Below are 25,790 nucleotides of genomic sequence, written 5' to 3'. Positions count from 1 at the left end.
GTATTCATAACATTCATTAGGAAGTTTGGTACCTAAATTCCCCTATGCAGTGATGGGGAAGACCTGAGTACTACGCTGTGCGAAGCTTCATATTCGGAGGAGATTTGGCTCGATTTGGCAGCCAAATCTCTGAATCCAAATCAAAGCAGGGGACCAGTTTCAAGTTCCGAATCAATTCAAAGTTCTCCAAATCTTCGGAACAGATTTGGAGAGCTTTGATGATTTGGGCAGTCCCCAGTGGCTGCAGCTCCCAGCCGGACTCCAAGCTGGTAAGTACTAGGGGTGGAGGAGGGGAACTGGGGGAGGAGAGCATGGGACCAGCTCCCCTGATCTCCTTGCTCCCCCAGCCCCCATGACCCCTGCCCACTTCCCCAGCCCCGCCCATAGTGCCCCACCTGCCCAAGCTCCCAGTGCTTTAAAGAAAAGCCCCAGTGCTCACTGGGTACTGCTGGGCAGGGGGTCAATTCCTGCTGCCCCCAATGCCCCACGCTGTGTGGGGGGCTCTGCACAAGCCCCCAACCTCCCCACCCTTGCTCCCCCAGCCCCACCATGGGTGCCCCACCCAGGCCAGCTCCGGCTCTTCAAGAAAAAAAAAATGGGGAAAGCTCCGGGGACTCACTGCTCCTGCAGCAGCCTCGGGGCTTTGGGGGCTCATGCAGAGCCCCCCACATGGCTTGACCCTCCCATCACTTCCAAGCCTCCCCATGGGTGCCCCACCCAGACCAGCTCTTGTCTTTGCTTCTAACACTATTCCTTGATTTTATCCAATGACTCTTTACTGGAAAATTCATAGGAGTCCTTGGAAGCATGGACCAGAACCCTGGACTCCCACCACCCAGGGAAATTATCCTATTATAGAGCAAAGGAGTATGCTCCTTGTTGTGCTGTATGTTACTTCCAAGAGCCTTGTCTTCTTTTCCATAGTGTTACAGCTTCAACAGAGTGATGGAGAGTATCCTCTCCATCTGGCCTAGCCTAAGATGTGAAGTTTAGGGTGCTCTTTCAAGAAATGGGTGATGTTTGAACTCCCTCAGTGTACAGAGGATCTAAAGCCTAAGTCTCCCACTTCCTGAGCCAGTGCTCAGGAAGCTCAAGAGCTATTGAAAAGGTGGGTGCCTGTCACCCCTGTGTTTTTTAATGCATATGGCTGTTGTATATCATGCTGAACTGAATATTCATGGTAAGTGTTATGTATGCTCAGAACTCTTGGGTGCCTTGGCATACCTACTGGATTAGGTCCTTCAAGGAACTTAGGTATAACACAGACAAGAATGCTTAGCCAAGACTGTGGCACCTCTGGACATATGTAGGAGCATGGCGTTAGGCACTTAAGTGACTTTACTGGTGAAAATGTAGATGCCGATGTCCGCTCAGGTGTCTAAGCTGCTAAACGTGGTACAGATGAATTGCGCACTAGGATGTAGGGGTCTAAATTCTAGCTAAACTTCACTCTTTAAGTGTCACTCCATGTCAGATATTATGCTGTTGGGGCTGGAGTAGGCTCCATGCCGTATGCAAACTGTTTCCTTTGAGGGAAGAGCTGGCAGATGCACATTGCAACTCAGTGACTGGTCATATATTCAGATTTTTGCTGCCCAGTGGGAACTTTGTGATGTACATTGGTGTGAACCACTTTTTGGACCCTACAAAGCCTGCTTCCATCTCACCATAGCAGCACTGCACTGGTCCTGCAGGCTGCAGGGCCCTCCATAAAGATAAGTGTATATAAATCCTTCTAAGAACAGAAGTGACTATGAGTAAAGCCAGGGGTACATCCAACTCTGCCTTTATCTACTAACCATGTGAGCAATTTGAGGTAACTCAGTGTAACAGGGTGTTAAGATAGAAACCCTGTTACTTGGGGAAAAGTCATGGGATAGCCAAAGGGGATGGGGTCCTGAAAAGGACAAGGTCAGCAGCTGACCAAGCCCAGCTGATGAGTATTGGCACACTGGGTAGAGATAAGGGAAATAAAAGTGGCCACCATGCTTAAAAGACAGGTGGCAAGGGACAGGACCTTGCCGTCTGGGCACTTGGAGGAAGAGAGGATTACCCAGTGGACAACGAGCAGAAAAGGAGCAAGTAAGCCCGAGGGACTTCAGGTCAACAGCTGATGGGTGAGCTGCGGGGTACTTACCCAAGGAGTTGCAGGCGACGGGGACGGCCAAAGACAGGTCCGAGGAATCTGGAGGACAAGTGATGGCAAAAGGAAGTAGGGGGAGGAAGCCACGAGAGGCTTGGCAGGGTGCTTCCCTGCTAACGAGCAATAAGCATGGCCAATTATGACTTTGTAACTAGCACTCAATAAATATAAGACCTTGTTAATCTGCTATCTGGGTGGTCAATGGTATCTCACCTTATTCAGGGAAAAACTCTTATCATTTCTTCCGTCTCATCATACAGGAGAGCTTTGAGTGAGGCCGGGGAGACGCATTCAACTACCCACCCTCTGTAACTGCTGGGACTCTATTAGATAGTTAGATAAGCAGACTGCTAGCTTGTAGGTGGAGTCCCCTGCTATATTAGTATATGTCAAAATTAAAGTCACTGATTTGGATTGAGTGACTTCTGATTTACACCATCTGTTAGGAGCAGAATATGTTTCTATGTATCAGTAAAACCTACTTAGAGGAGGACTGAACATGTACATATCTGTATGAGATATGCATATCCTTGGTCCATGGTCCTTTCCTAGGATCTTCTGAGCATATACCACATTTACTCATATACCACACACATCTTTCCTTCTAAAATTAGCCTAACAAAATATCCTTCCAGAATAGCAGCAGTGGAATTTCTTTTCAGGCATTTTTAAGGAAGTTGATTGTTTTCATGGTTCATTAGACCCCCTCTCCTTTTTAAAGGTCATAATGTTCCATTAATCGAGCTATTTGTTTGCTCAATAATTTGCAATTTAGCACCCCCTACCTGATCTCTCTTTTCCTATTTCATGGCCCTGAAGACTATTTTTAGTTTCCTTCAAAATCCTAACTTTACCCATCGAGTCTGGTCTTAAGCATCACCTTGGCAGAGTGGCCAAGACCTGCTGACAGTTTAGCTGTGAAAGGGTTCAAACTGTGGCTTTTGCTTGAACAAAAAAGGGAGGGTGAGTGAGCTGAAGATTAGGCTGTCCCTGCTATATGCAGCCACAACTCTGAAAAATCCATTTTCTTCATTCTTTCTTCCCAAATAAAATTAATGTCTTATTTGGAGACACGTGGTAGGTGAGAAAATATGGTATTAACCAACTACTCCCTTGTTGCTGCAGTGGCAGGGAACTGTCTTTTCTGCTTTCACCTGTAGCATCTTACAAGATGTTCTTGGTGTTTAAGGTAAGGTTCCTTGTAGCTGTGGGTTACAGTTCAAAGTGGCAATTTGGGGTATTCCTTTGATTAACAAATGCAGGGAACTGGACTAGATGGTCCAGGAGGCCCCTTTCCATCATACGTTCCTATGGATTATTTTGTTAGGAAAGTGATCAGAAGCAGAGAATTAAATGTATGATCATGAAATGTAGGGGAGGACCTGGAATTTGATTATGCTGCTGTTAATCACTGAACCTTTGGTGTTTGTTCATCATGATGGCAATGGTGATTTCAGTAACTGAGGCCCCTTCTACATATTACAGGTGTTGCACAATTAACTGGTTAATTGTGCAGTTACCAGGAGACCAGCTACACATGCAAAGTAGCTATCACACAGTAACAGTCAGCTATTAAGTTTGACCTCAAAAATGTATACTATATAGCTGGTTGCTATCAAGCTTTAATTTGCACATGTAGCAGAGTCTCCCCTGCAGCTGGGAGCTTCATCAGCTGATGGGTCTCCCAGCTGCAAGGGTGCACCATGCCCAGCATAAAAACCCTGAGCCCTGGGGATCACAGGGGCCACCATAGCCAGGGTCCAGCGGTTTCCCACACTCCCAACCTCTAGGGATCACAGCTCCCCAGGAGCTTGCCAGTACAGGGAGAGCCAGGGATCGGGCTCCCCCTGCACTGGCAATAAGATGAAATGGGATCTAATGCACCATCCCACAATTGCACTTCTTGCCAGGCATGTGTGACATGGCATGAGGCATGATTGTGTGAATCACACATTAGATCCCATCACACCTTTAGCTTCATGTGTAGAGAGGTCCTGGGTGTCTCAGAAAGAGAAGCACCCCTCACTCCAATTTTTTTTAAAATCAAGATTAGGATCACAGCTGGGAAAATGAATGCAAAACAGTTTTGGGAGAGGGTCAGACAGCCATAAATATGTTGATGTTGTGAATGAAAAGAAACAGCTTGTGAGTGGGAGGTGAACATATCCATCTTAGATAACAGATGTGTTTCTTGGACAAGGTGAGCTACCCAGAGAAGAGGAGCTATCTCCTGGATAAGTGAAACAGAGCAAACAAGCATTCATTCACTGATGTTCTGTGAAAGTAGGACTGGCAAACCTGGGACTGTCTACACTTACCCGCTTCTGCCACCAGAACTTCTAGTGAGGGACTAGTCACAAAACCGTGACCCAGTCCAGTGGGAGATGCTAAATGCCCACTTCTCACCTTTAAAATCAAGAATGACAGTGTTAAGTAATTTGCAGAATCAAACACAGTGCTGAAAAGGAGCCTTGGAAAAATGAGCCCTGAGTGGCCAGCTTTTCAAAACAACTCGATACAGCTCCATATGTGTCCCAGTGGTAGCAGCTGGGGACTGAATGCTTGGAAAATCTGGTCCTAAATGTGTCAGGACACCCAGGCTGTATTCCCATCCTACTCCTCCAAGGGTGCACGGTGCCTGGAAGGCATGGGAAGGGATATGACAGAACGGTAGCCTTTTTTTAAGTTTGCCAATGTGTAAAATGCTGTGCACACTTAGTGCTGGATAAATAATAGCAGGACATGGGATTTGAGAGAGTGAATATTGATAGTGCATAGGATCTGAGATAGTGAAGGTATGTGCAGGACAAAGCTAGTGATTACACACAGGGAATAGGAATAATAATCACAATATAAAATTGGCCAAATAGGATACTCATTTTAAAGACAGATAAGCAGCCACATTTGCATGAAATTCACACTATGCTGTACATAAATGTCCATGTAATATGAATCTGTATTTGACACTGAAGACATATGCACTTTACTGATATTTTCTTATTCCCCCTGAACTGTAGGCTGGAAAAAGGCAATTAGTGAGCTGGGACTTGGACACTACCTGGGTGGATTTTGTCCAGTTTTACATTCAAATAGGTGGGGAGAGCTCTTCATGCAATAAACCAGACAGCAGAGAAGAAGGTGTGTTACTGCAGTACAGCAACAACGGAGGTATCAACTGGCACCTACTAGCAGAAATGTACTTCTCTGACTTCAGCAAACCCAGGTAAGAGACTTCCAATCTAAAGTCATGTGGTTCAGACCTTTTAAAAATCTTTTTCTCAGTTTATTAAAAGGTAATACAAACTATACTGCTTAAAATCCATCATAACAAGGACACTCTTTCAGGCTGCCATTGTAAAATATTGGCCAGGAATGAAAAAACTAATAAAGCTAGGTTGTGAAGGGAAAAAAATGTAGTTAAATATGAACTTTTGCAGTCACTCAATCCAATCTGAAACATGACTTAATCACTGCCATATGCAGAAATAACAGGAAAGTATGCTTGCCTGAAAGCATACAAATTTGCTGTTTCCTTTACTCCGGTTGGTATGTATTGATATTAGATGCAAAAGAATCTGTATTTAAAAATGTTAAACACAAGTCCCCTAGACTTTGGGCTATCTTCCCTTTTATGAACACGTTATTTTCTCCAGGGCCCCCTGCCACAATGCACAGGAGACATGGTATTTATTGAATGAACATTTCTTTTTATCCTTTACATTCCGTATGTGCCCAAGCCTTTATTTGCCTTACATTTTCTGCAACAAATGAAACAGATTACACAGCAAATTTATCGACCTTGCTTAACACCAGCTTGTGCACTAAATAAGAGATGGGTCCTTGGAAAACACAATATGTGAACAAGGAGACCAAAATAAGGTGGTATGTGTAACCTTAATTCTTGCGTTTTCTGATTTATGTCTTGACTCTGCAATCTAAATGTTCATTTAACATAGTAGGGATTTTGTAAGTGACTTCCTGAGATTAAAACAAAAATCAAATTAAAATAAATCCATCATATAGATCCATATTGATCCACAGCTGAAACATTTAGGTCCACAGCACAGAATTTTACTACTGAGCTAATAGATTAACTGTACATCAGGGATGTCAAACATCACCTATGGGCCAAATGTAACCCACAGAGGTGGTTCATCCAGCCTGAGGGGCTTTCTCTGGCTGGACAGTTGATTTCTGGATCTGTCCCATGGGACTTCTCACTGCAGCTCCCAGAGTCACTGTTCTGGCATGGTCAGCATCCAGTGGTTAGCACCAATCTTGTCTTACTAACCACTGAATTTCCAGGTCTTGATTACTGTTTAGCATGAAAATCAGCAGTTTGACTACAAGTGGGGCAGCATTATCCCCCACATGCTGGACGTGCTGACACTGCAGCTTTGTCAGCCTTGGCAAGAAGTGCCAGATCTGGATATGGGTTGTCCAGTGCACAAGAAGCCCCACAGTCCAGATCTGGCCCACCAACTCATTTGAGCTTGACACACATACTCTTCATAATGGACCAGCCACTAAAGAAAGCTAAGACACACACCTCACCAGTGAGTTTTGTAGATATTTGCTGACATCCAAGGAACACGGAGGCTCAGGAGTTCTGGTTTCCATTTCAGGTTCTTGAAGGAAGTATTCCCTCTTGTTTACAGACACTTCTGCCCACATATACCTCCCTGCCACTTTCCCACCAGCCTCTCTGTTGACCCTCTTTGCTCTTCTCCCATTCCTACATTCTTCTGTACCTCAACCCATCATGGTCAGGCTCTCCCGCCTTCTGTATTTGCCAGTAGGCCTGTGCGAAGCAGCTAGTATTGGATTTGGATTCAGCCAGTTCAGGGGACACTGATTCAATTTGTTGATTTGAATCTCTGTCCCAAATAGATTTGGCGAAATCTGATTCAGAGATTTTGCTGCTGCTGAATCAACTGAATCTCTGAATCACACAGGTCCCATCCCCTGCACACTCTCCCACCCCTGTCCAGCCCAGCTTCTGGCTCCTTGAAAAAAAAAGGCCACACTCACCAGCTCCTGCCAGGTGGGGAGCAATCCCCACTGTCCCCTGCTGCCCTGCAGGGCTCTGCCACAAGCCCCCCAACCCCCACCTGCTCTCCCAGTCCCCCTATGGCTGCCCTGCCCGGCCCAGCTCCCAGGCCTTTAAAAAAAAAAAAGCTCTGACTCACCAGTTCCTGCCAGGTGGGGGGGCGACCCTCACTGCCCCCCATTGTCCCATGCTGTGGGGGGGTTCTGCCATGAGCCCCCAGAAGCCCCAAGGCTGCTGCAGCAGCCGGTAAGTGGGGGCTTTTTGTTTGTTTGTTTTTTAAAGGGCCAGAAACTGGAGTGGACGGGGCAGCCATGTGGGGGAGGGGCTGGGGAGTGGGTGGGGATTGGAGGGGCGCTCAGGGGGCTGGGGAAGCAGGCAGGGGATGGGGCCTAGCAGGGGCCCCCCATGGTCCCTTCCCCCCTCCTTTAGCCCCCCGTCCCCCACCCCCTACTTACCAGCATGGAGTCTGGGCCCAGCTCCCTGGGGCAGCCAGCAGGGACTGCCTGAATCTACACAGCTCTCCGAATTTTTAACGAATAGATTTGGAGAGCTTTGAATCAATTTGGACCTTTTAAGTGGTCTCCTGATTTGATTCAGATTTGGAGATTCAGCCACCAAGCTGAGCCATATCTCCTATGAATCAAATCAGCACCTGAAGGTTCGGACAGCCCTACTTGTCAGGTTCTTCTTTCTTCTTCCCCACATTATCTGGGCTTCAGCAAAAAGAGCAATGAGAGCACAAGAAGGGAAATCTCTGCTCTCAGTCATGCCCAGCCTCTGCTACTCTGGCTGAAGCATGTTAATTGTAGAGGTAATACACTGAGTGTAACAGAGCACCTCCAGCACTGGTTACTTGAAGAGAGGGAAACTGCAGTTTGGAGAGCCACAGCTGGGAAAGACTGCCTGGTAAGAGCTCCAAAACAACAGGGCCCTGGGGGGAGGTTTGAAAGCCATAAGCATCTAGTGCCAAGCTAATGGCTCTGCCATAATACAGCTAGGATATTGCAAGTAAAGCACTGCTGCAACAGCTAGACAGTCACATAAAGCTGCCACAGAGTTAAGCCTGCGAGCCCAATTAAGGGACACCTGTAGCCCACCCAGGGAGGTCACCTGAATGGAAAGGCGCATGCCTGGGAGATGCATAAACCCAGTGCTTGAACCATGGCAGGCAGGCTGGCCTTGCAGGCCATCAGGGAAGGAGCTCTGGATTGGGGTGTCTGTAGCTGGAGCAGCTGGTTGAAATTCAGTGGCAATGTGCACTGTAAGGTGTTGAAGGTTTATAAGGAGCCAGACCCTAAGATGAGAAGAGTTTGATTTTGCTGCCAAAGCACTTAAGGTTTTTAGCAGAGCCAGAGGGCTCAGGGCCGAGGCAGGAGTCTCGCAGCAAGCTGGCTGTAGGTGAGCTAGTACCTGGGGCCAGAGCTGAACACTTGAGGAATAGGAAGCAGGAAGGACCCAGGGGTGGGGCTGCTTTGGTGTTTGGTTGTTTACTCTGAGAGACTGATGGCTTTCCTTCTTTTAAAGTAGTACTGTGTTATCTCTTTTGTTGAGATTTGGTTTACCCAGAAGGGGATGTTTATGTGAAGCAGTCACTGCTCCTTTGCATTTTAGTTATCCTGGCGGTTTGGGTGGGACTAGAAAAGGGGTGGTTAGGAAGTTCCAACAGTGCCAGAGAGGCACTTAGGCTGAGTCTTGCTGAAGCAGGGCAGTAGCCACAGGGTGCCTGTGGGACATGTGGTTTTGAAGCCCTGCCAGTGGTGGGTCCTAGCATGAACAAGCAGGGGCCAAGAGGGCCAGAATATAGACAGGGCCAGGGGCCCAGTGCTCAAGAAGAGCAGAGACATAGAGCCAGAGACCTGTTACCCAAAAAAAGACAGAGACCAGGGCCAGGGACCCACAGCCCCAAGAAGAGCAAGACCAGGGCCCAAGAAGGACAGAGACAGGGTCTGGGAGCCCAGTGCCCAAAGGGACAAGCTAAGGGCTGGGACCCCAAAGTTAAGAACAGCACAGTAAACCTAGGCAAAAAGGAAACTAGGGAGAGGAAAGGGGCTGAGGCCCCCAAAAGGGTAAGAAGCCTAAGGTGGCATGACATTAGGTGGAGGCCAGGTGCCCACCAAGGTCATTGATTCATAACACCTTTAAGGCGTGGTCACGGTTGTAAGAGAGGATCAGGGGCCAAGGATAGCCTATAAAGCAACAGGTGCCCTGCAAGGTGCACATATGAGCCAGGAAGACTTGCATGATGTGAGAAATGATTGGGATCATTGGGGTCTGAGAGGGAACCATGGGTGTGAATGCTAACTAAGACTCGCTCTAGGACTCTAGAGCAGCCTCCTTTTTAAAAATACATATATATATTTCCAGCGTGGCATGGCAGACAAGAACGAAGAGGGTGAATACACAGAGCCGGAGTAAGGCAGGATTCATGAGGCCACCAGAGGGCATTATGGCCACCTTTGAGACCTGTCCCTTTGACATAGAGCATTTAGCTCTCTCTTCAAGTAACCAGCTTCTAATAAACCTCTGCTAAGCATCTTTGAATGGACAGATTCAGAGGCTTGTAACTTAGCAAAATTCAGCTGGATTTCTCAAGCTTCTCTCTAATCCCTAGCAAGCCTGCTGCCAAATTTTAAGCCCACCTCCAAAAACTAGGGATGTCAAAGCTACCTGATGGAAGTCTTAAAGGAACTTTGAACATTGGCAGAAACAGATTTGACCCTAGCCTCATTCTGTAAAACATATGTAGCTTCTTTTTTACTAAAAGTTTCCAGCAAAGGGAAAAGGAGAAGGGAAGTAGCATTATTCAAGTTTTATGGATAGGGAACTGATCTGGAATATTTCTAGGGCTTCCCACCTATATTAGTTTAGGTTTTTCTGGCCTCCTCCCTCTGCTGTGTGACATTTCATATTCCTGTTTAAGAATTGAGTGTTCTATGAAGTTCTGCCCAAATCTTTTCTTGCAGATTTGTCTATCTTGAGCTTCCTGCTGCTGCAAAGACTCCTTGCACTAGATTCCGCTGGTGGCAGCCAGTGTTTTCAGGAGAAGGTTATGACCAGTGGGCCATTGATGATATCATCATTTTGTCAGAAAAGCAGAAGCGCATCATTCCCGTCATTAACCCAACCTTACCACAGGTAATAAGCAATGCTAGTCTGCAGGTACCTTAAAGAAATGGGATGTACCAGGGCTTAGTCATTTAAAATGTATTGGTTACTACTAAAGAAAACTAATATTTGTAGAAATATCCTTGCCTCCAAATAATGAGGCCTCTTTCAGAACATAATGGGCGCATCTACATGAGGTGTTTACTGCACAGTTGCCTGATTGGCTCCACAGTAAAGTCTCAGCATCTACATTCATAGCCCTATTAGGTCACAGTAAACTCATAAACATTGTCATAGGTTAGTACTTTTCAACACAGGTATTATCCTACAGCGGTGGTATTTAGTGCAGTGTGATGCTCGTGTAACAACTGATGGGGTTGGCTGGGGCACAAGGTCGCTTCAATGCAGGGGCTGCCTACCCTTGTGCCCCAGCCAGCCCCATCACAGTATGCTGAGCCAGGTCAGAGCAGCCCCGAGCTGGCAGGCTGGCCCCCCAGACCTCATGTCAGCTGGGGCTGCTCCAACCTGGCTCAATGTGCTGTAGTCCCAGGCACACAGGTAAACGTGGCACCCAAGAGAAATAAACTCCAGCACAAACTTCACCTGTGTTTATTGCTTTGCAATAATACCATGTGTAGATGCACCCAATGATACTAAATGGTTTACATACATATCGTTCCAAGAATCAAGTCAGAAAAATGTATTTGAAAGGTAGCTTATCAGGATGTCAAGTTGCAAGGCACTGGCATTTTTGTCATTGTTTTTGTTTTCATTTCCACCAGAACTTTTATGAGAAACCAGCTTTTGATTATCCTATGAACCAGCTCAGTGTGTGGCTGATGTTGGCTAATGAAGGAATGGTCAAAAATGAAAGTTTCTGTTCTGCTACACCATCAGCCATGCTATTTGGTAAATCAGATGGGGACCGATTTGCAGTGACTCGGGATTTAACACTGAAACCTGGATACATTCTCCAGTTTAAGGTATTCTTTTACGATAAATTTCACTAGATCAGATTAAGATGTGGACAAATGAAAAGGAATCACTGATCTCAGCAAGTCTGATCACATGAATAAAATCTACTTGTGAGATTAAATCTGCAACCTGCTCACTAAATTATTGTATTTCTATCTGTTTGAAAGATGCAAAGGACATAAATATGTGGTACTGCTCAAATAAATAACTTTGTCTTCTATAAAAGAAAGTCATTACAACAAGTATGGAGCAGGAGGGCTTTGTTTGTTCTACCAAAACAAATCTTAAAAGCTTGTCATTTTATAATGATCCTCAGAAGTGACTTAAAGTAATAGTCTTTATATCCCACTATACATCAGGAAGTGCTTCTGCAATACAGGGGATAAAGTACCCCCCTAAATTATCCTATTTGATACTTAATGATAACAAAGCTTCTGTGTGTCGTGAGGAATTTTTTTATACATAAAACTAAGAGTGTACAGGCTATTCTGTACTTGGATATGGATTTCTCAAACAATTTACTTTTATTGTATAATTGAATGGCGGCTCTAATTAGTATTCTCTTCTTTAAAGGACTTACAAAATTTTTTGTGCTTTAACAATACATCAGAATATAGACTCAAATGAAAGTGGCTTTGCTCTGGCAAGATGTTGTTTCTGAACCCTAATCAAAATTTTATTGAGTTTATAATGAAATCCCGTTGGTGAATTCTGGGGGTTGGTTGTAATGCAATTTTAATGAGCTAGCCACAAATACAAGGTCCTTACATAATTGGTGGATACAGGCACTGAATAATTTACAAGTGGAATTATTAAAGAGATCAGATGTTTACAGGCAGCTTTTCAAATATAATTCCCACCATTCTATAAATAGGAAAGTTAGCTAGAAATAAGGGGATTTGTAAAATAATCTCATTCCATTTAAAAGTTTACACTGATAAAATGCTAAACAAACTGAGAACAGTGCATGTACCAGTGTTAATTACATTATTCCTAAAACTAAAAAAAAAGATAAAAAAATATGTAAATAACATTTAACCAGAAAACTATGCTACTCACATCTTGACACATTTTTTCCCATTTGACTGACAAAATAATGGTTCCATGAGTATTATACCTGGCAGAGGTCCAGGCATACTAATATATTCTACATAAAGCAATATTTAATAATAGTCAAATACATTATGTTTCTGAAATTTTTAGCGTAGTATTGTAAACCAAAAATTCTTTCAGAGAGGCATGACCTTACATAGGCTACAGTCTACATCATCAGATGCTATGAATAAACTTGCAAAGAACAGGGATATAAAATAATTTTTAAGGTGCACCTCTACCCTACCTCATTCCTTTTAAGTGAATCAGAGATACATAAGCTTTCATGAGCCACATCTCACTACATATGATGAAGTAAGCTGTAGCTCATGGACTTATGCATCTCTGATTCACTTAATCTACAAGCTGCATCTCCACCCTGACTTCTGCCTGGCTTCAGACTAACATGGCTAACTACCTCTTTCTGCAGAAAGGAATTAGGTCATTTAAATACAAAGAATAAGCAAAGGGGGAAGAAAGGAGGGAGCACTGCTGGGAGAGGCAAAGGTGAGTTGAAGGTGAGTCTCAGCAGTGCCCCTCATTTTCTCCCCTTTCCCTTATCCTTTGTATTGAAATGCCCTTACTCCTTTCTGTTTAGTATCTCTGCTCTCTGCAAGTCCATTCATGGCATCTGACAAAGCAGCCTGTATCTTATGAAAGCTGATGCCTGTCTGAGTGAATTAGTGTACAAGGTGCCACACTGTCCTGCCTTCTGCCTGACTTCAGACAAACACAGCTAACTGTTCAAGAAAGCTCTTAGGCAGGTACTTCAGTTTAAGTACATGCTTAAGTTCCATTGACTTGCTTATCTTTAAGCATGCATTGAAGTGGTGCATGAACTTGTGAAGCTTCCATTGTCAAGAACTGCCTGGAATTATTTTGCCTAGGTAAGCTCAGGTGCAACTACTCTTCTGCCAGTTTATATATTTCATATTAGCAGATCATTTCTGTAGTACAATAGTGAATATTAATTTCAGTTTTCTAATATTACACTTACAATAGTTTGAAAACTGAAATTAGTAGCTTCAAACTAGTAGGAAAATATGTCAATATACACTCCTTTTTCACATGAATTGGTGTTACTATTTCAGCTTTATCAAATGCATTGTGGGGACTGATCCTGTACTGCTAGCCTGCATGTATCCCATTAGAGTCAGTGGGCAAGACTGAGAAAGATTAGTTTGACTTTAGCATGTCTCTTCATGCTCAGGGATGAATGCCTATTTGAAAAGCTGAGCGGGATGGGTGTTGAGAGACACCGACCGTTCTTCTTAGTACCTCCAAGCATGCAGGTGGATGTGCAGGCTACACCATCCCACATCATATTCCCCTCTCTGGGCGCACCCTTATGAGCGGGAACATGCGTTCTCCAGGGACAATTAAGCATATTTGTGCCATGACTAGTTTTCCCTGGGAAATGTCCCTGTACATGTACTCTGGCACACAGCAAGTTGCCCTGGCTCTGGGGTAAGGGAGGCTAGGGCCAGCTCCTGGGCTCGTCCCAGCAGCCTTACCTGGGATCCTGGGGGCCTCCCAGAGCTCCAGCAGCAGTAATCCAGGCTTGCAGAGCCTGGCTGGCAGTCAGAGCATGGCTCTGGCTGGCTAGGCTCCAGTTTTGGGCAGCACTTGCTGTTGTCACATGTACCACCCCACTTTTTTCTGGCACTGGGTTTTTGGCACCAGGATCTTCCCATGTCAAAAATGCTGCAAATTAGCAGTGCGGTGAGTGCTCGCATGTACTGCGCTTGCAAGTTGTGGCATTGAAGATGGGTCTGCACTGCTGCAGACAGCACTCATGTAGACTGCACTCATGGGAATGCACCCTCTGTGATGGACTGTGCACAAGGTTTGTCATTATCCCTAGACCCTTGTATGGGGTGAGCAAAGATAGAGAGTGTGCTTTGCACCTTTCCCACTCATCCACCTGCACACGGGTCACAGGCAATGAAGCCAGAGGCTATTCATGTAAGGTTCCAAAACAGGATTTTTTAGAAGAAATGGTGACTTTTTGCGTGTATTCTAGTCTATCCTATTTTATATGCAGATTTATATGCTTGTGTTGCTAATCCTCACAATTTGCTTGTGAATCTTGTGGTACTCTGTTTTTTCTTAAAATCCCAGCTCCTGCAGTTATGCCATTATGTAAACATCCCATTATTTTATGCCAATCTCATAATTAAGAGCCTGGCTCATATGTTTTGAGCATTTTGGGTTGGCAACACTGGTATATTGCCTTTATAGAAGCTCCAGTATTCTTCACCACAGTATTTTTTAGTCTGACACAGTGCTTCACTTTGTTTAAAGGCTTCCCTGAATCTTTGCTTTCCTGATGAAAAGAAAGTAATACAGTACCTGCAATATTGTGCCAGCCCAATATTGTTTGGAACCTCTGCTCTGTACTGGGGATATAAAAGTACACGGCATTATTCCAGGGATGTTTTATGTCCATAAAATGTCTTTTGTGTTGAATTTAATAACCTCAGCAAAGATATAGGAAGGTTTTTTACTGCAAAATGCCAAGTGTGTAGGAAATAGGTTCCAAAATTTAGAGATTGGTTTCCAGTCTCCATATGTGTGTAGAACTTAGACCCACACATTTAAAATTTGATGTGGTTGATAATTAAAAACATACATATATGTAAGTCTACATATCCCATATCTAACCTACTGCTTCTTACTCCCATTTTTTTGCAGCTTAACATTGGTTGCACTAACCAGTACAGTAGTTCTGCTCCAGTTCTGCTTCAGTATTCCCATGATGCTGGCCTATTCTGGTCACTTGTGAAGGAGGGCTGTTATCCTGCATCTCCTGGAATCAAAGGATGTGAAGGAAGTTCTCGTGAGCTGAGTGAACCAACTATCTATTACACAGGAGACTTTGAAGATTGGACAAGAATTACTATTGTCATTCCAAGATCTCTTGCAGTCAGGTACTGCAGATCTTTAATTTTGTGATATATGGTACATGTAAATCTGTTTTCTACACTTTGAACCTATGCTAGTAAAATGCTGAAAGTTGAAACCAGAACAGAGTTAAAAATCCATATTCCATAAAGAATATGTCGATATGCAAAAAAAGGTAAAGCCTTTTTTTAAAAGCATTAGAACAAGCTATAAAATTAAATTACAAGGCAACAAGAAACAATAACACAAACAAGCACAACATTTTAATATTCCATACATCTCTTTATCAGAGTTCTACCTTTATTTAGGCTTATCAGTTAGGTCAGAAATGCCAGTAAGAGAGTGATAAGTCACATGAATCAGATAAGCCATTTCAATAGGATTAATTTTACAAAAAACAATTTCTACTAAGCGAAGAAAAACTAGAAGAGTATTTTAGTTGCTGTGTAATATGCCATGTCATTGGATGATGATGAGCATTCAAAACTGTAGAACACACAAGGTGCATCCAGACAAGTGCACACATGCAGGGGCGCACGTTTCCTGCAGCACAAAAAGCAACGGCATGTTTGCACCACTGCTTTTTGTCCCAGGGCACACATGCTCCAGCACGTGGCAAACTGACCCAGGTGGGATAGGGGAGGCTGATTCCAGCAGCCTTACCTGGGTCCCTGGGGGCCTCCTGGGGTATCAGCAGTGCCAATCTGGCTGCTCAGAGCCTAGCTGGGAGCCAGACATAGCTCTGGCCAGCCAGGCTCTATTTCCAGTGGCACACGCTGCTACCACATCTGCTGCACCACCTTTTTTGGCAGTGGGGTTTTTTGGCACCGGGATCTCCCTGTGTTAAATTTTGGCACTGCATTGCAACTTAGCAGCACAGCAAACAGGTGCGTGTGAGCTGCGTGCAGTTTGCGGAGCCTCAAACGGCTTTGAGGTGCCACAAAGTGTACGTATGTGCTCGTTTGGATGTACCCACAGAACACATGAGACATGTGCACACATACTTTTCCCCAGGGACATATAGCAGTGGCACAAAGGTAAAATGAGATGAGAACTTCATTTAATGAGAGACTCAGACCTGGAAATCTTCCCAGATCCTTAACTAGCACCTGTAAATCCAGTGGAAAGGTAGCCCTTGGCTGCCATCCTCTAGACCTTTTTTTGTGCCACTGGTACTTGTTCCTGGGAACGGTCCATGCACATTTGCTTTGGTGTGTGGCAAGTTGCCCCAGCTGGCATAGGGGAGGTTGGGGCCAGCAGCTGGACAGGTCTTAGCAGCATTACCTGGGGTCCTTGGGACCTCCCAGGCTCCAGCAGTGGCGATCCATCATGTGGAGTGTGACCCGCAGCCGGAGGATGTCTCCATCTGGCTAGGCTCTGGTTTCAGGCAGTGCATGCTGCCTCCACATGTACTGCCCCACTTTTTTCATGCTGCATGTGTGAACTTGTCTGGACATGCCCACAGAGGCTATAACACAAAGTGGTCAGATTATCCTCCCAATCCCAAAAAGAGAGATGGGTGTAAATCTAAGTTATAGTCCACAACAAGCACAGGTATTAAAAAAAAAGCATTTTCAGTGCCCATCTTCGTTGTGTCAAAGCAGTGTCACACTGCTAGCATATAAAATTTCTGGGTGACCTGTACAAATGAGAAAATGTCAAACAAGCCTCATCAGGCAGGACTTTTTATGAATTTTACTTGAACTTTCATGCAATTTCTTATTTCTATTTCCAGGTTTTCTGTATCACAGTAAAAACTCCTGAGCTTGGCTACCCTCTAAAATGTTACATAGAAATATCCTGCCTTTATCTCTCTAAAGCTGGTCATCTGCTAATGCACCTACCTGAACATACTGAGATTTCCTGTCCTCTCTTCTGTCTCCCCCAATATAACTATGCTGTTGCTATCTGCCACTTCCTGCCATATCAGACTAAGACTAGGTTTTTACCCTTCTCCAACTACAAAGATTTACAGTATATGGTATGCTGTGTCACAAGAGAAGGCAATATCTTTACTGCAGGGAGTCAGATTATCATGTGTACCATAATAAGTATTTTTCAGTAATTAGACAATAAGAACAGGTGCTGAGTCACACAAATCTGACGCTAGCTGATTTGATTTACCCAAAACAAGCAGCACAGAATCAATAGCAGCAGTCTGTTTGGCATTATGTTCAATAACATAATCAGAAGAAAACAGCAGAACCAAAACAAAAAGTTACCACTGTATCATCTATTCAACAGATTAACATTACAGATAGGAAACTGTCAATACTAAACATACACAGTGTATGTGCTGTGCATGTCAACATTGTACTAGTTTTGTCCCAGTTCAGAGTTCAAAGTTAATGGGTTATCCTGACCATATTGTTAGGTGGTAGAATGTACTAAAAAGTTGATGCTAAAAATGTCTTGTTCATCACTTGGGTACTAGACCAATGGACAATAGCAAGAAAGAAAGGATACATTACATTTCAGACAATATAGTAAGAATGCTCTTGTCTTTAATCCATAAGATCCCAGTTCTGCTACAGACTTCCTGTATAATAAGGGGTAACATCAATTAACTTCTGAATCTGTGGACACACACTCCCAGTTGACCCATCCCAGATCCCATTCCTGTGGGTGAGTCAGAAACATGGGATGTTTCATATGATGAATACACACATAGTTGGGAAAATGAAATGAGACTTTCAACTAACAAGAGACTCAGACTTGGAAAGCTTCCCAGATCCTTAACTAGCACCTGTAAATCCAATGGAAAGGCAGTCCCTGGCTGCTATCCTCTAGATCCTTTTTTTTCTTTGAAAAACTTCTTAAGCAATGGGACAGATGTAGTAAATTAGCATAGACCTACTGAAATCAACAGAGATTTGCTAGTATATACCAGTTGAAAGTCTGGCCACTGTTTTTAGGGATTAGCTTTGCGACTTCACTATAGTCAAGAGAAAGGATGCTTACACTTCAGTTCAGCTATCCAAAGACCTATAAGTGAATTTGCATGTAACATTGTCTGAATTGGCCAATAACAAAGATACATCACCATCACATCATATCAAATTCCTCATCCTTATCATTTTTTTAAAAGTACTATACCAAATGAGTTTCTGAAATTTCAAAATGTAACAAGCAGCTCAGCAATGGATAAGGGCCTTTGCACAAGTTACCTTAAAAGTGTCATAAAGGCATCTAAAATGAGAGCAGTCACTAGTTAAGGGGTGTAAAATTGCCATAAGTACCGTCTAAATGTTTCAAAGATATGTCACTACAGCTGAGGTTGATCTTTGATTCACTTTGCCCAGGTAATCCCAGGGTATTGTATGGATGCTCTGGAGAAATAAAATGCCTTACTTTCATTCCTCCAGTATCCCAGGATACACAGGTCTCAGCCACTCTATGCCTTCCCACCCTTCAAACTTCTGCTAGTCACCCTGCCCCACCACACCTCCCTTCAGCCCTCTCAGCACTTAATCGCAGAGCCAGCTAACCCCCTCAACTCCTGCCCTCTCTCCAATTCACCTGCCCACACTTCATCACAGGTTCTGCAAACCACCCCAGCCTGAGCTCCCTCCTCATACTTCTCCCCTGCTCCCATCACACAGACCGAAGCTGTGGGGGAGGGGGAAGGCCAGGGCTAGGGAAGAGAAGCTGCACACATGCCTCAGCTGTATCGGCTCCAAAGGAGAGTGCAATGCCCCATTCTCCCAATCCAACAGTGAACATCTGTTGGGTCAGGAGGGTCGATTTAACTTATGGCACTTTCTGTGAAGTGCCATGAGTTAGACCAGGATGCTGCATATCTGTCAGTGCCCCTAGTGGCAAATCAGTTATGCAGGTCTGAAAGGACCCAAAGCCTTCACCAGATTTAAGTGGTTGTGATGTAGATTATTACACAGTCAGGTGGACAGAGAATTGGCTTACAGGATGCACCCAGAGGGTGGTGGTGGACAGGTCATTTTTGACCTGGAACAATGTGGGTAGTAGAGTTCCCCAAGGTTCAGTCCTTGGACTAGTGCTGTTCAATATCTTCATTAGTAACTTGGATGCAGGCGTGGAAAGCACTCTCCAAATTCATGGACAACACCAAATTATGGGGCAAGGTAAACACGCTGGAGGGCAGGAAGTGGATTCAGGCAAATTTGGACAGGTTAGGAATGTGGGCAGAACAGAATAGGATGCAGTTTAACAGTGATATGATTAGTGCAAAATGCTGCATCTAGGGAGAGAGAATCACCAACACACCTACAGACTGGGAGGTGACTTTCTAAGCAGCACAACAGCAGAAACGGATCTCGGAGACGTAGTCGACTCCAAAATGGACATGAGTCATCAATGTGATGAAGTGATAAGTAAAGTCAATCACACACTATCATGTATTAGAAGGTGCATCACAAACAGGTCTAAGGAGGTAATACTTCCCCTTTATGTGGCGTTGGTAAGACTGCAGCTGGAGTACTGCATCCAGTTCTGGGCACCACAGTTTAAGAGACATGTGGATAACCTTGAGAGGGTCCAGAGGAGGGCTGCTTGTATGGTTAAGGGCCTGCAGGTAAGATCCTACGAGATTGAGGGACCTGAATCTCTTCAGCCTCTGCAAAACAGGGCTTAGAGGAGATCTTGTGGCCATCTACAAATTCATCGGGGGGAGAAAGGGGTGGGGGGACAGCAAGGAATAGGAGATTCTCTGTTTACCAGGGCACCCTTTGGGGTTACTAGGACCACAGGCTATAAACTGATGGAGGACAGATTTAAATTAAACATTAGGAAAAATTTCTTTATGGTGAGGGTTGCCAGAATCTGGAATGGGCTTCCAAGGGAGGTGGTTTTCTCCCCTACCTTGGAGGTCTTTAAGAGGAGACTGGACAAGCACCTGGCTGGGGTCATCTGACCCCAGCGCTCTTTCCTGCCTAGGGCAGGGGGTCGGACTCGATGATTTACTGAGGTCCCTTCCGACCCTAACATCTATGAAATCTATGACTGCTCTAAAAACGCCATCATTTTATGACATCACAACATTCCACACATTACTGACATTATACAGGTAACCTGTGCCAAATCCCTAAGTGGATACAGCATTTCCAAAGCTCTAAGGAGTCAAATTTCAAAGACAGCAACAATTCATGTCATTCTTGCCTACTGATAAAGCCACACAATCACCCTTCATGCCACATTGTGGGTTATAGCGTCAGGAAAATGCAGAAGGTCAAAATGTGTAGAAGAAACTGTCTGGAAGGAAAATTCATAAGAGAAATTTCACAAAAGTATAAGGAAAATTAGTGTTTTCCAAGCACATCTTTGCATCTCATGTGCAAGGGCTATTCTAGAAAAAGCTGCTTTTAATTTCCAACTTGAGGCAGTGCATGAAGTGTACAAAGGGGTCTGAAAGCAATCAACAGTAACACTGTGCCTTTGGTTATCATTTCCCACAGTAAAACTAGATTTCGCTGGATCCAAGAGAGCAGTTCTCACAAAAATGTGCCCCCTTTTGGCTTAGATGGAGTTTACATCTCAGAGCCTTGTCCTAATTATTGCAGTGGTCATGGGGACTGTGTTTCTGGAGTCTGTTTTTGTGACTTGGGCTATACAGGTAAGGCTATATTTAGTATATGTTATTGCTGTAAAATATTTGGATGAGTTGTATAAAATGTAGCATCTAATTAGGATGTCTTTAACTCATGGGGTGGTAGTGAAAATCTTTTTGCTTGAGTAAAAACACAGTTCATGAGCTCGGCATCCAGCACTGACGAAGTGAAACATTACAAGAATACATGCATACTAGTGATATTTTCTGACTATTATACACTTTGAACATTGTCATCCATATAAATGGGAAGAGACCTAAAGATAAAAGAGAAATCTGGAGAAAATATTATAAACTAAAAAGTCTGCTTAGAATTTTTTTGGACAATCTTCAAACAAATTCCTACTGTTTTAGTCCCCTGGCCTTGAGATGGCATGTGACAAGAAATGAGCATATGTTATGACAGGCCTTCTGTGAAAAATTCTGTTCATTTGTGGTTTCAAGGGTTTTTATACAGAAACAACAACAAACCAACTGTGACTGGCACAACCAGTTGCATATGCTATTCTTTTAAACCCTCTGCAACAGCATGTTGTTGGTTTAATTTGTTTAAACAAATGCAACAGGAAAATTATTTTCTGTTAACTAAAATTGTGTCTGATCAGTATCAACTATGGACATTTTCCACCTATTAAACATCCCGCCACTCTTAGAAAGGATTTTAGGGAAAGGATCCTTATTTTGGCTAGAAAGAGTATTAAGTGAAGGTACAAATCCTTTTATCATGGGGCTTCCTCATCCAAGTCTAATATATGTAAGAAATTTTACCATTTGTCAATTTACTGAATCTGACTTGTACTGTTCACTGTTTCAACAAAGCATCTCCTATATATTTTTTTTCTTCTGAAGCCTCACATGGAACCTGTGTGTCTAATGTACCTAATCACAGTGAGATGTTCGACAGGTTTGAGAGGAAGCTGAGCCCTCTCTGGTACAAGATAACTGGAGGTCAGGTTGGGACAGGCTGTGGAACCCTGAGTGATGGAAAATCTCTTTACTTCAATGGGCCTGGTAAACGGGAAGCAAGAACAGTCCCTCTGGATACCGCAAATATCAGGTCAATAGTAAATGCCACTCCTGAAACACTGTATGCATGTTACTATTGCATCCCCTGGGCTATTACAGCAAGAGGCACAAGGTGGTATGAAGTGTTCTTTTTTTTTTAACTGCAACCAATACTTTATTAAGGAACAGCTTGAAGATGGGAAATACACTGCACTTCAGAAAAACTGGGTTTTTATTTTTTTGTTTTTGCTTTTTGTTTGTTTAATTGTTTTTGTTAACACTAGACAAAATCCTTCCCTTTCTTGAGTAAAGGTTGGAAGGGGGAATATGAAGTTAAAAAGCAAGGGAATGAGAACATGGAAAATACACATTCTTGCTTTTTGGTGACAGTGTCTTAGCAGGATGTTCTCAGTGGGACAGACAGGAGACATGGCCTGGAACAACACAAAGCCAAAGGCCTGTGAGCAGTCCAGGCCTCAACCCCTGTAGAAAGCTATCTTTTCTACAAAAGTCCATGAATCCTGTATGTCCTGATAGCATGGCTATTGAGCAAACGTCTGCTGGCCTGCTGCTCCACACTGCCTTCCTCTGTAAGGGGTGCTGAATTTGAAATGGAGTTAAATCTGACAGGAAGAATTTTGCTGCATTATCAAACACAGCTGCCTTGGCTTCTATGGGATCCTACTGCACAGACTACTCGCACCCTAGCAACCCTAACAGTATTTCCCAAACAATCCCCCATACTATGTGATGTGGGCCATGGACTTGGCAAGATTGCCAGCAACATAGGGGCAGCATGCAATAGAACAACGGCTGCCTTTTTCTGTAATCCACATGTCTGGCAGTTATTTGTGTGCATCTGTGACTCTGTTCATGGTTCACAGGGGAGTGCACCTATTCCTCTGTGTCCTTATGTGTCCTATGGGGGTTTTCAGCATTTATGTAATGAATAGCAGAATACAATGTCTAATGTCATCATATCATGCTAAAATGTATATGTGAATATTACTCAGGATTCCTTTTCCTGTCATTTAGAAGTGTTATGGCAGAAGACAGAGTTTTCTTCAGTTTCTACATTACTAGAAAACCATTCTTTAATAGCAAATGTTTACATAAAGAATTTTACAACTTTAGTTTCAAATAGGTTTAAAAAATCTCTCTTATACCTTACAGAAGCAAGGTGATTCTTTTTCTTGACCCTTTTATTCCTTACTTGCATGAGAAAACTGTTATCATGCTTCTCAAAATTGCTCCAGCAAGCGATACCTACTAAAATAGAGCCCTATTCTCAAACATCTACTTAGCGTGTGTATTTAGTACTACTACAAATTGATTTGTCCAAAGAAGTCAGAGTCAGTGTTCATTATCAGAATCAGGATAACTTCCTCAAACAACTGAGGTGTGTGAGCCAGGTCCAGTGCTGTTCCACCCCTCCGCCCCACCCTGTCCCCCTCAAAAAAAAAAAAGAAGAAGCAATAGTATCATTCAGCTTCTCAAACCCAGAAATAGAATGGTTTTTCTCAAGCGGTAGGCATGAGGAGCAGACTTCCCCAAATTTATGTACATTTTGATCTACTTGCTCTAAACACAGATATTCAGGCTGAACTCTTCCTAATGACAGCAGAATCAACAGGTAGCCGGTAATGTCCCTGTGTTGTTTTCTTAATGGGGTGATAAACACTGAATTAGGGATGATAAACACTGTTTTATCAATTCCCTTCTGGGCTACTCAGAAGGGCAGAAGGAAACTCCTCCCTAACCAGAGCATCCTGCGGGGGCCTGGCCACAGCACCCTCAGGTGAAACTCTGGAAGTGAAGGAAGGGCTGCTCTAGCACCACCCTTCCCCCCAGCTTCTAGCCTGAGCCATTGCAGCTGTGTGCCTGCATTTCTGAGGTGTCTGTATGGTTACAAACCAGTTTAGCTTAACCAAGTTAGACTAATCTGCAAAACTGAATCAATTCAGACTCAGGCTTTTGCATGTCTGCCCCTAGCCCATGGGATCATCCCCCAGCTTGATCCTGGTCCCAGTTCCAGAAAGTATCTCACTTCCATGATTACCTGAACAAGGATTTAATTTTAAGCATGTGCTTAATTCCTATTGTAATCAGTGGCTTTAAACACAGTATATTTAATGTTAACCATAAGTTTAAGGGTCCACCTGTCTGCCAGGCCCTGTCTGTCCCCTTGTCTCCCCTGAATACTGTGCCATTGTTTGAGGAGTGAGGAGTGCATCTCATAATTTAAAAGGAGCTGTAAGGTGAACTGCAAATTCATTACATGCAAGCCATTTTTAAGTCACGCTGCCATACACCACAGGTTTGTTCTGGAATCTGCCAGCTACCACGTTTCTGAAGGCCCAGAATAGCCAGGCCACAATTTTTCTTGCAGCATTTACATCCTTAGGCTGCCAGTATGATACCTGGATGCAGTTTTATTACTGATTTAGTCACTCCCTCCTGCTCCTAATGCTTGTCCCTGATTACTTCCTTCACTATCTGCTCAGCAAGTGCAAGGCACACATGGGGCCTACCTGGCAGCTGCAGAAGCTAGATAAAAAACTGTGGAATATATTTTTTCTAAGTGATGACATCTGGCTCGTTAGCTGAGTCAGCTCCCATCTCTGTGGCAGGCTGTGCTGCTAATGACTGTAGAACAGGCTCAGAGAGTTGTTTTGGGTCAAACCTTTACAGACTGGATGGGCAGCCTGTCCTCCTGCAGAACAGGACCTTTTTTAAAATTAGTCTTTCCATGTGCAAGAAACTGTTGGTCAAATTGTTTGCAATAGGACGAAAACCCTTTCCAAATCTGCCACCAGCTAGTGTTTAACTACCTGAGCACTCTTTCATACACACTTATACAAGGCTGGTAATGATTTTCCAAAAAAAAAAAAAGGCAGTGGAGTCCTGTTGGATAAATGCAGTAATACAGTAACCTTTCCAGCTCTTTAGATACAGAATTAGACACTGGCTAAGGCAAATAACCATGGTCTTGCTAATCTCATCCTAGTTCCTGTGAACAGTTGTGTAACAAGTGATGGGGAAACAGGGCACCAGTTAAGCGAGTGCAAAAATGCCACATGCTGCAACCAGCCTGGCCCCTGATGCAGCTGCAGGAGCCAGGCCAGCCCCTGCCACAGCTGCTATAGCCAGCCCAGCCTCTGTTGTTGCCTAAAATGCAGACCCTGGTTGTTGTGCCTCTGCCTGTGGATCTGCAGTACCTCAGATGTGCATCAGGCAGTTTTAGACAACTGAGCGTGAATGCAGGGCTTGTTTTACAGAAGCCAAAGGAACAGAAGAAGATTGTGATATTCATGCAGGGCAGTTTGAGTAAAGTTTGTGGAGCACGTACACTGCATTATGCCTAGCCATAGTCCTTTGGCTTGATTCTGTTATCACTAATACCAGAGCAAGTCAAGGGCACCTCCTCTGCCAGTGGAATTAGCCCAGTGGGAATGGAGAAGTCTTTCATTTACATAAACCAAAAAAATCACCCACCAAATTTAGTACATTTAAAATAAAAGAAGGAAAAGTTTGAATGAGTTATGGGGTTGCTTTCTACCAGGTTTTTCACGAGATCCCAGTGGCTGCTGAAGAAGCTAAAGAGCCATGGGACAAGAGACTAACCATTGGCAAGGATCAGAAACTGACCAAGAGAAGAAAAACTGCATTAAGTAGGCATTTTCATCATGGCAAAAGTCTGGGGACCTTAAAGACCCATATCAGTTCCCGCTGTTGTTAAATTAATGATCTGGAAAAGGAAAATGAGTAATAAGAGGACACTATTTATAGGTGTCACCAAGTTATTTAGGTTAGTTGTGGGAAGGGAGAACGATAAAGAGTTAAGAGTTTAAAAAGTTAAGAGACTGGACCCTATGATTTAATTGAATATTCATTCAGTGTTGATAAATTCAAACTAGTGCACATTGGAGGGAAAG

At 43.8% G+C, this 25,790-nt stretch overlaps 1 protein-coding gene across 1 annotated transcript in view; it reads left to right on the top strand.

Moving 5' to 3' along the window:
- Window positions 1–25,790, top strand: part of RELN (reelin) — a 567,367-nt gene that overhangs the window by 438,604 nt on the left and 102,973 nt on the right. The window contains exons 25-30 of the mRNA XM_090041978.1: window positions 5,161–5,366; window positions 10,157–10,328; window positions 11,081–11,281; window positions 15,060–15,295; window positions 20,699–20,856; window positions 21,700–21,907. Of these exons, the coding sequence (XP_089898104.1) occupies window positions 5,161–5,366; window positions 10,157–10,328; window positions 11,081–11,281; window positions 15,060–15,295; window positions 20,699–20,856; window positions 21,700–21,907 (1,181 nt within the window). The remainder of the gene's footprint in view (window positions 1–5,160; window positions 5,367–10,156; window positions 10,329–11,080; window positions 11,282–15,059; window positions 15,296–20,698; window positions 20,857–21,699; window positions 21,908–25,790) is intronic.

The sequence above is a fragment of the Crocodylus siamensis genome, chromosome 4 (genome assembly GCF_052110815.1).
Source record: "Crocodylus siamensis isolate JL-2025a chromosome 4, ASM5211081v1, whole genome shotgun sequence".
NCBI classification, from domain to species: Eukaryota; Metazoa; Chordata; order Crocodylia; family Crocodylidae; genus Crocodylus; species Crocodylus siamensis.
The sequence above is the reverse complement of the archived record's forward strand: the minus strand, read 5'-3'. Positions and strand labels throughout refer to the sequence as shown.